Below are 15,546 nucleotides of genomic sequence, written 5' to 3' on the forward strand. Positions count from 1 at the left end.
CCCGGGCCATCTTTGCTCCAATGGAGCCTTGGCTGCGGGAGGGGAAGAGAGAGAAGAGAGGAAAGCACGGCGGAGGGGTGGAGAAGCAAATGGGCGCTTCTCCTGTGTGCCCTGGCTGGGAATCGAATCTGGGTCCTCCGCACGCTAGGCCAACGCTCTATCGCTGAGCCAACCGTAGAATGGCGAGATTTTGATTTATTTTTCCCAGGTCCATTAGAAGAATCACTATCTATGGCAGCAGTTAGCCTTACAAAATATATTTATTAAATAATAAGGCTTGAAAGTCAAAATTACTCCTTGATCCACGGGCTGCAGAATGGGTCAGGAGGCATGAAAACATTAATCTTCTTGTCCACCTCCATCAGAACTTTTGGGCGAATAGGTGCATTGTCAATGACCAGTAATATTTTGAAAGGAATTTTTTTTCTTTCTGAGCAGCAAGTCTCAACAGTGGGCTTATAATATTCAGTAAGCCAGGGTGTAAATAGATGTGCTGTCATTCAAGCTTTGTTGTCCCATTTATAGAGCAGGGGCTGAGTAGATTTAGCAGATCTCAAGAGCCCTAGGACTTTCAGAATGGTATATGAGCACTGACTTCAGCTTAAAGTCACCAGCTGCATGAGCTTCTAACAAGAGAGTCAGCTGTCCTTTGAAGCTTTGAAGCCAGGCATTGCCTTCTCCTCTCTAGCTATAGAAGTCCTAGATGGCTTCTTCTGCCAATAAAAATCTGTTTTGTCTACATTGAAAATCTGTTTGTTTAGTGTAGCCACCTTCACAAATGATCTTAGCTAGATTTTTCTGAATAACTTGCTGCAATTTCTACATCAGCACTTGCTGCTTCACCTTGTACTTTTCTGTTTTGGAGATATTATTGGCCTCAACAACATAAATATGAAAACATTTTCATAACTGATACTGTGGAAATGCTAAGTGACAAAGGCAAAGACAGAACAATATTTATGCTGTTAAGAGATCAATAAAAATGATAACCCTCTGGCACGTTTGATAGAAAAAATCCTGCAGATGAGAGAGAGAAAAAATATATAAGGAATAAAGGGTGCAAGAACAGTATTAGAGAAGATGAAAAGCTATAAAGTAATACTATGTAGTATAATATTATGTAGTATACCTATATAATGTAATTCTTTGAGTCTCTGAATTTGAAGTTGTAAAGGAGATGGATTTAGGAAAGTGTAAGTGACTAAAATTGACTCAAGGTGAAGTAGGACTTTTTTGGGGGTGTGAAAAATGGACCCATATGTACCTGTATATATATAGATAATTGAAATATCAGTAGGTTTGTGGTTTGTAACTGCAGGTTACCTCTGGGGAACTGGCTAGTACCAGAAAGATGCCTAGAAGCAAGTGGGGGGCACTCACTTTCTAAATACTATGATGCCAGGTGCTTTGAATCATATACAACAGCCATGAATTACTTTTGTTATAAAGGAAACAAGAATTTTGGGTGACTGGCTCCAGGGGAAGTCCTGGGAGGAAGCAGGAGGTGGGCTGAAGGGTGTCTGGAAACCAGCACCGATAACCAGAGTTCCTATCTCATGGGCACAGTTGTCCACTCTTCCCTCCCTCTCCTTCCCCCACTGGGAACAGACATTGAGATCTGAGGGCACAGAAAAAGAAGAAAGACCCAAGTACCTGCCCAGTCTGGGACCTGTAGTGCAGACTTTGGGAGTTTCCTCTCACTGCTACTGACCCAAGGCTTGCTGCCTGTATCTGCACCCACCCTCTGGAGCTCTAACAGGCTTGAGCTGAGCTGTGAAGTGAGTCTGGTCCTGAAAGCAGGGGCGAAGAGGCAGGGAGGGCAGGCGCCTTTCCCCAAGCTGCAGGTAGGCACAGCCCACCCCAGGAGGCCCCCTCCTTTCTTCCGGCTCATACACCCACACAGCCCTCCCACATCTCGGCTGAAGAGATGCTCTCAGGCGCCAGCGAGCAGCAGCTCCTCGGCAGCAGAGCTGAAGGAGGGGCTGGAGCGCTGGGGCTGTCTGTGCAGGAGACCCGCAAACCAGAACTGAGGGGGCTTCTCATCTTTCTTCCTCTTTAAAAACAACTTCCTTATTCCCACTGCAACTTAGAGGAGCCAGGAGTGATTCGGAGGAACTGACGCAGAGGTTTTATTTATGAACCTTGAGGAAGTTCTGGACAAGTCTCTCAACAGGACCTGCAAGGCCCCGGGGGTAGCCCCAGCTCCCAGCACCAGTTCAGCCTCCAGTGCCCTGTGGTAGCCAACCCACAACCATGAGCAGGGGTGCGGCATGACCCCTGAGGGCGTTTGCAGCAATGACACTACCCGTGGCCTCGACCCAGGTGGCCTTGCTTTGTGAGCAGCTCCACCAGGTAAGTGCACCCTCCGGGTCTCTAATGATCACCTGGGTGGGACCTTAAGCTCCTAAGAAGTAAGTCCACGCTGTTTAGCTACAGGCAGGAGTGGGAGACTGGTAGGTGAGAGCCTGCTTTTCTCACAGGAAATCATGGGAGATGGGAGTGGAAAACGGAGTTAATTACTTTTTATTTTTGCATTGACGCATGGGGATGAGATGTGTAGGGGCCTGAATCTTTGTAGGAAATGGTTCTGGAGAAGGGCTGGGTGATAGGCATTTGAATTTCTGCAGGGATTGAAGGGAGAGCAAAGTCTAAATTTTTGCAAGAAACCTATAAGGAAAGGACAGTGAGAGGTTATGATCCTGAATATGTGCAAGAAAAGTAAAGAGTATGTGTGGATCTGAGCATTTCTGAGAAATGATGGGAGAAGCACTTACCGCCCTGACCCCCGTGCTCAAAGATCCCCACAGATGCACAATGGCCGCGCCTGGAGCCCGCGGCGCCCAGCACCTCGGACAGCTCCCCCAGGCTTGCGCTGCGCCCAATGAGCGAAGGCGTCTGGGCTCCATTACCCGCCTGGAGAAAAGTCTGAAATCACAAAAGCAAAGGTGGAGCCCAGCTTCTGATCCGCTTCTAACTGCTTCCCGTGACTGCAGAAGGAAGAGGCGGAGTATAAAAATAACCCTCAAGCTTCCGTGAATACTACTGCTGAACGGTGTGGCCTCCTGGATTTTGAAAAGTGAACGGAAATTCTTTCAAAAATCTAACATTGATTGAATGCTTATCATGTGCCAATGCCCTGTGCTGAGCACCTTACATAGATTTTCTTGTTAGAGGACACCACAAACTTGTGTATATTATCTCCATTTTACAGATGAGAAAACTGAAGTAAAGAAGCTCACTTGCTCAAGTTTATACAACCATCAAATGGTAGAGCTGTGTTCCTGAACTTCACTCCAGGCTGCAGGCATGGGAAGATGTATGTGAGTGGAATTCCTTCTGTGAAATAGCTCTGAACGTGGGATTGGAGGAACTGAGTTGGAATCAAAGCTGTTCCACTTCTAAACGTGCTCTTGGGCAACTTATTTAGCGTCTGAACTTCAGCCTCGGCTCATATTTATAACATTAGGATAATAATAAGTTTCTTTGTATTATAGAAATGTGTGTGTGGGGGGGTGGCCAAAGAGATCATTATGTGGAAAGACTCAGAAAACTGTGAATTGTGGTTAGGAGGAAGTGAGAAAGGAGCAGGCAGGGTCTGGAAGAGATAGGCTGGGCAGTGAACACCAGCAGTGCCATACAGGGTGCTGGGTGGTACAGAGCAGGGCTCAGAGCTAGGATTCTGGGTGTGTTAAATTCAACACAAGCCCATGGATTTTTACAGGACTTTGTAGAGAGTGTTCACATATTACCTATCATTTGATCCTTATAGCAACTTTATAAAGCAGAATTGAAGTTCTATTTATTTGGCATAATGATGGTTGCCCCTAATTAGCTATCTAGCAGCAGGGCCAAGATTAGAATCCAGGTCTTCTGCCTCTATATTCTGGAATCATCTGCCACAACTGGTATGTCTTCAAGAGCTTGAGTTTTAGAGCAATTACAGCACTAAATACTTTAAATACATATTGGGTTGAACCACGTGAACCTGATTTTTTGGGACCGTTTTTGACCTACAGAAACAGCAGCTTCATATGGATCAACCTAATAAATGTTTGTTGATTATATTCTGTTTTGTTCCATAAATAACTTAAAGCGATTTATAACATCCACAAGATGTCAGTTTTACAGCTGTTAGAAGTTATTGAGAAAATAGAGGAAAAGCAAAGTTAAAGCTACAGCCTTAAAAAAAATAAGTGCATGCATGCAAAATATGCATATTATAAAACACATCAAAAACAAAACTTGCTCGGGATCACTCGGTACAATGGAGTGTCTATCTAGCCCCCCCCTTCTGAGATTTGAGGAACTTTGCAGACACTTGCAGGGGTCTGTTGCAGCTCCTCTTTGGCCTCATTTTTCTATTAGGTCAAATATGAAAGGGCAAAGTGGGGAAGGAACCAAGAAGACCTTGTTCACTTTGCAGTTTACTCTTCTTCTGAAACACAGGGAAAACACTTTGGGGCTACTGACTTTTAAAGACAAAAACATGGTGCCCAGAGCAGCCAGAGTGGGTGGGGGACTTGCATCAGCTCTATTCAATCAGGATTCTTTCCCCTTCATCAAGCTTAGAAACCCTGAGAGGCATCCAGTCTTCCCAAAATTAGGTGTTCTTAACATTTATCCTCTGGGATGCACATTAGGAGATGAATTCCCAAATTACAGTGAATTAGATCCTGGTTGACTCTCACATCCAATGGGGCATTATTCAGTTCTGCCTCCCCCCACCCCGCCCGAAGTGAGACGGGGGTGGGAGAGGCAGACAGATTCCCACATGCACCCAACTGGAATCCACTCAGCATGCCCACTAGGGGGTGATGCTCGGCCCCTCTGGGGCGTTGCTCTGCTGCAATTGGAGCCATTCTAGCGCCTGAGGCAGAGGCTATGGAGTCATCCTCAGTGCCCGAGCCAACTTTGCTCCAATAGAGCCTTGGCTGCAGAAGGGGGAAGAGAGAGATAGAAAGGAAAGGGGGAAGGGTGGAGAAGCAGATAGGTACTTCTCCTGTGTGCCCTGGCTGGGAATCAAACCTGGGACTTCCACATGCCGGGCCAACGCTCTACCACTGAGCCAACTGGCCAGGGCCTTCAATTCTGCCTTTCAAACATCTCTCCAGCTTGGTTCTGTCTTAACCTCCTCACTCTGGAAGTTCTGACCCTTTTCTTCTCTTAGAGCCTCCTAGGTGACCTCCAACATGAATTCTGTACATCTCTTTGTCCTCGACACCTAGGGTGGAGTAGATACTCAATGTATGTATGTTGGTGGATAAATGAATGAATGAGTGAGCAAGTAATGCCAGAAGAATTTCAGTCAAGCTTTACCTTATTATAAGTAATAGAAATTAATTAAGGTACCATAAACACTAAACATGTTAGTTTACTTAAATGTCCTAGAATGTTCATAGATCCTAAAGGGAACTGAACCTCTGAAGAGAGTGGGGGATCCTCTCTTATCTTAGCTTCTCAGTGTATTTACTTCAGTCTTCTCCTTGGGAACATTTCTGCTTCTTTGAACATGTGTCTACCCCACAATTGCAGCCTTATCTCCAAAGTTCCCAACACTCCAGTTTCCACAAACAGCCCAGGGGAACTGGTCTTTCTGTCTCAATTTCAAATTCTACCCAAGATCAAGTCAGCTACACACATGGTGACAGTCAACTAGTACACACCTGCCAGAAAGATGAGCACTGTGGGGGAGGATAAGTGTCAGAGAGAAGGAGTCACTGTGAGCTGGCAGGAAACCCCCAGAGTCACCCACTAATCTCTGAGTGACCATGGGCAAGCCAGTTCTTCACTCTTGGCTTCAGTTTCCTCATTTGTTAGTTGGGGGATAGGTCTTGAAGGAACATTTGATGATTCAAGGAAGGCAGTTGGCATCAACCTCGGCAAAGAGCATGCATGTTAACACTTTAATAAATTATAAAACCCTTGAAAAGTAAGAATGAGAGGAAATGAAAGGCTCAGAAAGAGCAAGAACAAATACAAGGGATATAGTGTTGAGTAGCCACCACTTGGTGACAAATGTGCTGATGGCTCCATCTTGTGGGAGCAACAGAATCTCTTGCACCCCACCAAAATCTTTTTTAAACACACCAAACACAAAATACAAAAAACGAAACACAAAAACAGGGAGGTGAAATGGAAAAGAGTTTCCCCACCCTGTCCTTCCCACCCCCGCTTCCTATTGGTCAGCTCCTCCACACTTCCGGGCCGAGTGACCTTGTCTCTCCAGGCAGGAGTTATTTTCACCTGGTCAGTCGAAACCAGGTATGCGACTTTACTTGGCCAGCTGTAGTAGTGACAATAGTAGCAGTGACCTGACCCTGAAACTGTGGGTCAGGTACAGATCTTTCTAAAGCCTCTTGGGCACAAAACAAGGTGAGTGGACAACACCTGGTGGGGGAAGTGGACACGACTGTGAAAACTGGAACAATGCATAAAGCGGGTCCGGTGTAATATACAAGGCTCTTGTCAATGAGCCATGTGGACTGCCATCTTTTAAACCAGGGGTCCCCAAACTACGGCCCGCGGGCCACATGCGGCCCCCTGAGGCCATTTATCTGGCCCCCGCCGCACTTCCGGAAGGGGCACCTGTTTCATTGGTGGTCAGTGAGAGGAGCATAGTTCCCATTGAAATACTGGTCAGTTTGTTGATTTAAATTTACTTGTTCTTTATTTTAAATATTGTGTTTGTTCCTGTTTTGTTTTTTTACTTAAAAATAAGATATGTGCAGTGTGCATAGGGATTTGTTCATAGTTTTTTTTATACTCCGGCCCTCCAATGGTCTGAGGGACAGAGAACTGGCCCCCTATGTAAAAAGTTTGGGGACCACTGTTTTAAACTTTGTATTTTTGACATAAAAAGTAAGATAAGTGCAGCTCACCAACAGTTAATGTGGGATCAGCACATTCTATCTGGGCTACCAGCATGGGTAAAGACATGATTCTGTCCTCGTGCAAAGCTCTTCTTGCATTTTAGTCATTTAAGGGATTTCGGTAGGGAGGCCCACAGTGAAAAGAGAGTTACAGAGAACCTGAAAAGTAGTTTACTGCACATAGAGAATGTTATATTCATAGCGGGGCTAGCTATTCCAGACCTCAGAAAAGGACTCAGATGCCTTGCCTCCATCATGCTCTCTCCTTGGGAGCTGGGGGATAGTTGATTCAGGATAGCTGCTTAGTAGATTCGGCCTGAGCTCAAGTGAGAACTTGGCAACTGATTCCAAGAGAAGGGAGAGGAGCGTCTCCTAGATATACGTCCTTCCCTACTCCCAATTTAGACGTATGTGGTTGGCACCACACGCAACATAGGACAAGCCAATAATCCATCTGCGTCTTCTTCCCACCTTTCTTTCCTTTCTCTCTTCCTCCCTTTCTCCATCTTTTCCTCTATCCTACTTTTCAATTATCACACAGCTGATGAGGGAGACAGTATTCCTGCCTCAAGGGGCTCAGAGTTCTGGGAATGAAACTAAACCCAGATGGCAAGCAAGATCAATACTCCAGTAGAGAAAGTTGCAAAATATAAAGAAACCCAGGGAATCCAGTATCCATTTTATCTTTTGGGGTGTGTGTCTGTGTGTGAGCGTGTGTGTTTGTGTGTGAGAGAGAGAAAATATGATGATGCAAAGATGCTATATGGCATTCTAGTGCATGAATATACTACAATTTCTTTGTTTTGTTCTTGATAGCCTGTTCTTAGTTTTTGTTTGTTTGTTTCTTATGAATAGTGCTGCTGGGAACATCTGTATACATGTTTTGCTACACATATTTATCAGTAACCCATTGCTGTGAACAAACCATCCCAAAGTGAGTGGCTTAAAACATAATCATTTATTCATATTTCTGTGGTTTGTACCAGGCTTTGGGTACTTCTGCTGGCCTCACCCGGGTTCCCTTATGTGCTGGAATTGTCTGTGTAGGGGCTGGCTGGTCCAAGGGGGTCTCACTTGCATTCTGGCCCTTAGGGCACTATTGGCTGGAGCTACCTGTGTCCCTTCTTTACATGGCGGCTGGGCTCCAAGAGAACAGTTTTGGAAGCTGCAAGGTCCACTGAGGTCTTCCTTGGAAGTCACACTGTTACTTCTGTTGCATTTTATTGGCCAAAGCAAGTCACACTCTGACTCTTCCTCTTGAATGGAGGAGAGGCCATATTTCATTTCAAGGGGTATGCCCCCTGGGACGGGTAGACCCTGGGCCATGCTTTCACTCTATTGCAGACGCAGACCCAGGCGTGAGCTTGCCGGGCCAGAGTGCAGGCATGAGTGCAGTTCAGTAGAACCAGTGTCAGCTATCTCAGCGGCTTTCTGTTGCTCCCCATCCTCACCCATCCTCACCCATCCTCATCCATCCTCACCCATCCTCATCCATCCTCACCCATCCTCATCCATCCTCACCCATCCTCATCCATCCTCATCCATCCTCACCCATCCTCACCCATCCTCACCCATCCTCATCCATCCTCACCCATCCTCACCCATCCTCATCCATCCTCACCCATCCTCACCCATCCTCACCCATCCTCACCCATCCTCATCCATCCTCATCCATCCTCACCCATCCTCACCCATCCTCACCCATCCTCACCCATCCTCATCCATCCTCACCCATCCTCACCCATCCTCACCCATCCTCATCCATCCTCATCCATCCTCATCCATCCTCATCCATCCTCAGTGCTGTTGGTCTGCCTGGTTTTAGCCACACTGGGGAGAGGGTAGTGGTTTCTCATGTGCTTTAATTTGATTTTCCTTGAGTACTAACGAAGCTGAGTGTCTTTATCTGCTTATTGGACATGTGTGTAGTCTCTTTTGGAGGAAGTTGTAGGAATTCTCTATAGAGTTTGGCTAGAGAGAGTCCATTGTAATTTTACTCAACTCTCACTCTTCTATCTTGAGTGATCTTCCCCTTGATTGGAAGTAACATTTGAGCTGAGTTCTGAAGGATGCTGAATAATTAAAGAAGAACAGGAAGGCCTGATTGTAAGAAAGATGAATGGTGCTAAGAGGAAGAAGAAGAAAAAGTGGGGCATTTGAGAAAGAGCCAGATTCCAGCATAAATGGAGTGCTATGAGGACTGGAGTCGCGGGGGTGACGCTGGTCAGGCCACGGGGGGAAGGGCCTTGGTGGACGGAGACAGCAGCTTCACTTCATGTCCTCTTCCCTTTAGTTAGTCCTTGGAAATTCTGCTGCGAATGTTTAACACTTGGCAACTAACAAGCTTATTGGGACTTTAATAAAATGATCATATGTAGGATCACAGAAGAGATAAAATGACAGAAACAGGAGAGAGACAGAGACAGAGATCAGGAGAAGATTGAAGAAGAAAGAAGCAGAGAGATGGAGAGAGAGAAACAGACTTGTTGGGAATATATTTAGTAATATACAGTGTCCTTGGGTGACAGCATTTTTACAGAAAATTTCATAGGAACGTATAAACACAAATGCAATAAGCTCAGACTCAGATGTAGCTTTTTAAAACAGTGCATTTGTAAGAAGCAGAAATTATCTGAAGCAGAAAGGTACAGACTAGATTGTTGGTTTTTTTCTTTCATTTTTCTGAAGCTGGAAATGGGGAGGCAGTCAGACAGACTCCCACATGCGCCCGACCGGGATCCACCTGGCACGCCCACCAGGGGGCGATGTTCCGCCCCTCTGGGGCGTCGCTCTGATGCATCCAGAGCCATTCTAGCGCCTGAGGCAGAGGCCACAGAGCCATCCCCAGCGCCCGGGCCAACTTTGTTCCAATGGAGCCTCAGCTGCAGGAGGGGAAGAGAGAGACAGAGAGGAAGGAGAGGGGTAGGGGTGGAGAAGCAGATGGGCCCTTCTCCTGTGTGCCCTGGCCGGGAATCGAACCCGGGACTCCTGCATGCCAGGCTGACGCTCTACTGCTGAGCCAACCGGCCAGGGCCAGACTAGATTGTTAATCATAGTTACTTTGAAGAGGAGAGTAGCTTTGAGCAGGGGCAGGTGGTGTGAAGAAGTTGACGTGGAGGTCCCACGAGGGACCTGTGGACTGGCAGAGACATCAGTGCTGGAGCACCCTTCTCTTCTTCCTCATGGAAGCCGTCTCAAGCAATACCCAGTCTGGAGGCTCTTGAGTCCAGGAATAATTAAGTAACCGGCAAGGGGAGACCAGACAGAAAACCTGGGGTTGGCTTCTCAACTGAGGAAGCTCTGGTGTGAGTTTTATTTCCTGGTATTAGTGAGCAAGAATATCATCTCCAGTTCATCCTCTGCCTCATCTCTGTTCACCCAAGGGAAGCATGGCATTCTTGGAGTTGTGCTTAAAGTCTGAATGAGGATGAGAATTCTGACATCTGCTGGAAAAGTGGAGACTATGACCTGGAAGGGGAGAGCTGAATTGATTTTTTGTTTTATATTTTTTTTCTGATTTCCTCTACTACAACAGTAATACCTGCTTATTTTAAGAAATATAGCAGAAAGAAGAAAACAAAAATTCTCCATAACCCTATTACCCAGAATAAAACATTTTGGTGCATTTCCTACCAGTCTTTTTGATGCACACCTAGAATAGCAATGCACGGCTAAATGCTGAGCCCCCTGCAGTGAACAGGAAAGACACGGCCTCTCCTGAGGGAGCTTAGGTCCCAGGGGCAATGACAGACATTAAACCAAATGTCTTTAACTACATTTGTCATATAAGTATTGTGCAGTCAATACAATAACAACTTGCATTTTTTTGTTGCTTACTATGTACTAGGCATTAGTCCAACTGCTTTACATGTGGTTAAGTATTTTATATACACTGTCTTATTTAATCTTTGCAATGACTTACTCAGTAGCTTACTGCGATTACAGTTCCCTCACACACATTGCAGATGAAGAAACAAGCTCAGAGGAATTAGGTAACATGACCAAGGCGGTATGACTTGGGACCAGGCTTGGCTATTCCCGTGTGCAGACACTACGATGGCCACTAGATCAGCTGCAGCACATGTGATGATTCCTGTCTTCTTCCCTTGCTAGGTCTGATCGCCACTGTGGCTCATAGACGCTAAGCTGTAGCCATATGATGGATGACGACACGGAGCTGAGGACGGAAGGAAACTCACTTTTAAAGGCTGTGTGGCTGGGGAGGCTCAGGCTAACCAGACTCCTCCTGGAAGGGGGTGCTTACATCAACGAGAGCAATGACAAAGGCGAAACGGCGCTCATGGTGGCTTGCATCACCACACATGTGGATCAGCAGAGCATCAGCAAGTCCAAGATGGTGAAGTACCTGCTGGACAACAGGGCGGACCCCAACATTCAGGACAAGTCTGGCAAGACTGCTCTCATCCACGCTTGCATCCGGAGGGCTGGGGGAGACGTGGTGTCCTTGCTGCTGGAGAATGGAGCCGACCCCAGCCTCGAGGACCGCACCGGGGCGTCCGCTCTGGTTTATGCGATCAATGCCGATGACAAGGATGCGCTGAAACATCTCCTTGATGCTTGCAAAGCCAAAGGGAAGGAGGTGATTATTATAACAACGGATAAGTCATCTTCAGGCACCAAAACCACCAAACAGTATCTTAATGTCCCTCCTTCACCCAGAGTGGAAGACAGACCATCCCCTCTGCTGTGCACATCTCCCTCTGCTATTGAGCTGACGGCTCCAGGCCTGGGGTCTCCACCTTGTGCGAAGGAAGATGACTTCTTTAGCCTCCAAACAGGGCATCCAAGTGTTTGCAACACCTCCAAGGCTCTCATTGAGCCTGGGTCACCCACCAGGAAAGTTGGGAACCTCAAAAGGGCCTGTTTGCCTCAACTGAAGAGGCTGCAGTCTGAGCCCTGGGGCCTGATCGCGCCCTCTGTGCTGGCAGCCTCCCCACGTCAGGATGAGACCCACAGTGCTGGCACAGACAATGAGGTCATCAAGAGCATCAGTGATGTGTCCTTCCCCAAGAGGGGGCCCCTCTCCAGAACCAGCAGTATTGACGGCAAAGACCCCGCTCTCTTCGGCTCACTCACAGAGCAGGTTCTGAAGATTCCAGCCTCTCCAGCGCTGGCCCCCTGGAAGGCAGCCTATGAGAAAGGCCCACGTCTGGCCAAAAGAGGGGCTCTCCCTGTTGACCAAGAGAAGGCTGGGCTAGGTCCACTTGGACCCTCCACTCTCAAAGATGCAGCATCCCTCAAACAGCTGGAAAGTGACTTCTATGATTTAGATTTACAGCCAGCAGCTGACCCGCCAAATGCTGTTTCCCTGGAATCAGGCAAAGGACCCCTGGATAGAAAGAAGCTCCACAGCTCCCACCTGCCTGTCTCCCGTGGCTCCCGGGACCCCCCGGACGCCGCGTCCGGCACCCCCCCCAGCTCAGCTCGCCGCAGGCCACCCCACCTTCTGGAGAGACGGGGTTCTGGAACTCTGCTTCTGGACAGAATTTGTCACACCAGGCCTGGCTTCCTTCCACCTTTAAATGTAAATCTGACCCCACCTATCCCGGATATTAGATCTAGCAGCAAACTATCTTCTCCACTCGCTGGTGGCTTAAAATCCATAGTTCCTGTGGTGCCCAGTTCACCAAAGAGAGTTGACTTGAGAAATAAAAAGCAGCTCCTTCGAAGGCATTCTATGCAGGTGGAGCAGATGAAGCAGCTGTCTGACTTTGAAGAGATCATGACCTAGAAGCGCTTAGGTCTTTGTTTTTGTTTTAAATCTGTGTAATTTATAAAAGGTACCGTAGCCTAAACCAACGCAGCCAGGCAGAGTCTCTGCATCTTGGTAATTTCTTAATGCTGGTTACGTGGCTGCTTCGTATGATAAGGAGACAGGGTACTGCTTCTCTTCTTGAATAATCTCTGGGGTTTTTTTTTATCGGGCTACTTGAAATGAGCTCAGGTTCTTTGTGTTTTAGAGATGAAATGACCCAAAATATTCTCCAAAGGAAGAAAACTTTTGGAGTTTGAAAGCTACATGGCAAATCTCAGTGGTTGACGCTGTCATTTTCTATCAGACAAACAAGAATTTCAATCCTAAGATGGTAATTTGAAATATGTCCTTTGTAATAATAAATCTATAAAGTGCCTACAAAGAAGATGAGGCTTTAACTGTTGTCAGAATGTGCCAAAACTCAGAAACAAGCCGTAAGCTACCAAGTCGAGGTATCTGTGTGACACTCGGAAGGGGTGGGGGCAGAGTTCCCCCACCAGCGAGGTTCCGACACGTGGGTCCTGCCACTCGTGGAGCCACGGGGCAGTGCCGAGCGTGACACAGTGAGGAGGTTTCTGCAATGAGTAACCACTCTGTTCACATACTTCTCGGGGTGTGCTCTGAGTGCTCAAATATCACATTTACATGTTTCCCCAATTTCTTATGTGCCTGAGTAGCTGGTGCCTCAGAGAAGAATCCTATTTCGAAGATGAAACTTGTCTCGGCTTCCTGCTCTGACACAGGCTCTGTGCGGAAAACAGTGTCCGTGAATTAGTTTGGATCGAATGGGACATGGCTTGTATAACAGACCCCTAAGAAGTGCTTCCTGATTATTCTAAGGAAAAACTTATTGCACTCTCCCCAAGCCAGAATGATAAACGACCACAGGTTGAAAGGTAAAGCGGATGGCTCCCAGGCTAGCAGTGAGGACCTTTTAATTTTGTAACCTGCAAATTGGAGGGTATGCAAGCTGTCATTTCCCCTTCACTTACTTAGTAATCCATGAAATATCTAGTTTTTTTCTTTGCCTGAATTATCTAGCTGATAGACGATTTGTAGAAATAACTGGCACGACCCTATTGAGCCACTTGGGGTGAAACCCAAGAAGGGAAGCAGAGACTTGGCACTCTGGTGTAATGGAACGACATTTCAGATAACAATATTTCTGGTTAGTTTCCCATTTATTTTTCCTTTCATGCTGCTTAGATATGTTTGCTCTGTGGTTAAGAAAATTTAGTCATCCTTGGGGATAGCATCACATAGAGGAAAGAGGAAAGACGTTGAGATTCGGGTTTGCATCTCAGTGTCATCGTTGACCAGCTGCAGGACCTAAAGGAAGTAGCTTAACGTCTCCAAGCCTACAGTCCCCCGTTCATAAAATGGGGTCAGTTATGCTTCACTTTGTAAGGTTATGGCAAGGATTAAGGGAGTGCATGAAAGTGCCTATTACTGTGACTGAGGTCACTGCAATTGGATAAGAGGTAGCTCATTTTAGTTGACTTCTTCAGACCCTAAAGCCTCAAAAATCTCAAAATAATACATAATATCCTACACACAGTGAAGTCTAGCTAAAAAATCCAAGCGTCCCCTGGAGAGACTCACTGACCCCATCAAGACTGAGTCCTGAATTCATCTGTAGAGTAAAATAAATTCTGCCACGGGAGCTCTCCATCTCGCACTGTTCTCTAATATTTGCTAGAAACGTATCTGAATATCCCAAAGTGTTAATGATGATTATAAGTAAGACAAGTGTTTATTTTTAATAATTCCTTTAGGATACGCACTTACTCATCCTCAGCACTATTGACGTTTTAGGTGGGACCATTCTTTGTTATGGGGAAGCTATCCTGTGCATTATAGATTGTTTAGCGTGGTATCTCTGGCCTCTACCCAGTAGATAACAATAGCATTGCCCCCCCCCCCATTGTGATGACCAAAAATGCAGCATCACCTCAATAGATCACCAGGGCTCTAGGACAATGACTATGTACAAAGTAGAAATATGTCAAGAATAACAGCGTGACATGGAAGTGTGGGTCTGGCTGGTTAGCCAGGCCTTCCCTCTAACTTAAAGGCAATTTAGGTTGTTTTTTAGTAAGACGACTAATTCGTACACAACTCAGACCTTCAGTATTCTTGGCCAGCACACTAACATTAGTGCTAGTGGCCTTTTGTGCTTTTCAGGAAGGGAAGAAAAGCATGTAAGCTAGTGAAAATGTAGGGCTCATGGACCTGGTTTAGTGCAGAAAATTCATATGCTTTTCAGGAACACCGTCATTAATAGTTCTTACCACGTGGACGTGATCACAGTCAAGGAAATAACTCTCCAGTGCATTAAAGAGAGAACTGTACAGACAGCCATTTTTCTCAGCAGCTCACTAAACACACACACACACACACACACACACACACACACACACTTTCTCTCCCTCCCCCTCCCTGTCTCCATCTCCCTTTCTTTCTCTCTTCCTCTTTTCCTCTCCATCTCTCTATCTCTTCATCTCTTCAAAGTACTTCCCAACTATAGTTCGTGCTAGTAGTATCTAACTGGCGATAGCACAATATACTACATAGAATTTTTCTAAGCCTTTAGCTAAGATTTGAAAGCCTAATTTGTCCTATGCAGTGAATATGATACATTCATAGAAATTAGCTTAGGCAAAACACTAAACATGATGAGTTGCCCAATTTAGAATAGCCTGTCCATTGCACAAATCCGTTATATCAGGTACCCTCACGCCACTCACCGCCTGCATCAATCAATTGTGACAACCTTTACACTGGCCTTTCTCTAGACAGGCATCAGGATTGTATTTAGTTTCATCCCTATCTGATGAATCATTAGCTGAATTAGACTGATCCAAATTAGCACAGCGACCATAATACTTTATCGTGTTAGTG

General features: G+C 46.2%; 1 protein-coding gene and 1 long non-coding RNA gene across 3 annotated transcripts in view; one reads left to right on the forward strand and one right to left on the reverse strand.

The window, feature by feature from the left end:
- Positions 1-15,546, reverse strand: part of LOC136310946 (uncharacterized) — an 89,726-nt gene that overhangs the window by 9,288 nt on the left and 64,892 nt on the right. The window lies entirely within an intron of this gene.
- ANKRD34C (ankyrin repeat domain 34C) lies at positions 1,816-13,870 on the forward strand. Of its 2 annotated transcripts, XM_066240020.1 has the most exons (3): positions 1,816-2,352; positions 3,212-3,320; positions 10,983-13,870. In XM_066240020.1, the coding sequence occupies exon 3, from the start codon at positions 11,026-11,028 to the stop codon at positions 12,619-12,621; it is 1,596 nt and encodes a 531-aa protein (XP_066096117.1). In that variant the 5' UTR covers positions 1,816-2,352; positions 3,212-3,320; positions 10,983-11,025; the 3' UTR covers positions 12,622-13,870. The 2 variants fall into 2 exon arrangements, with proteins under 2 accessions (XP_066096117.1, XP_066096118.1); XM_066240021.1 differs by lacking the exon at positions 3,212-3,320.

The sequence above is a fragment of the Saccopteryx bilineata genome, chromosome 7 (genome assembly GCF_036850765.1).
Source record: "Saccopteryx bilineata isolate mSacBil1 chromosome 7, mSacBil1_pri_phased_curated, whole genome shotgun sequence".
NCBI classification, from domain to species: domain Eukaryota; kingdom Metazoa; phylum Chordata; class Mammalia; order Chiroptera; family Emballonuridae; genus Saccopteryx; species Saccopteryx bilineata.

Coding starts and splice junctions, on each gene's coding strand:
- ANKRD34C (XM_066240020.1), top strand. CDS start 11,026: ATGATGGATGACGACACGGAGCTGAGGACGGAAGGAAACTCACTTTTA.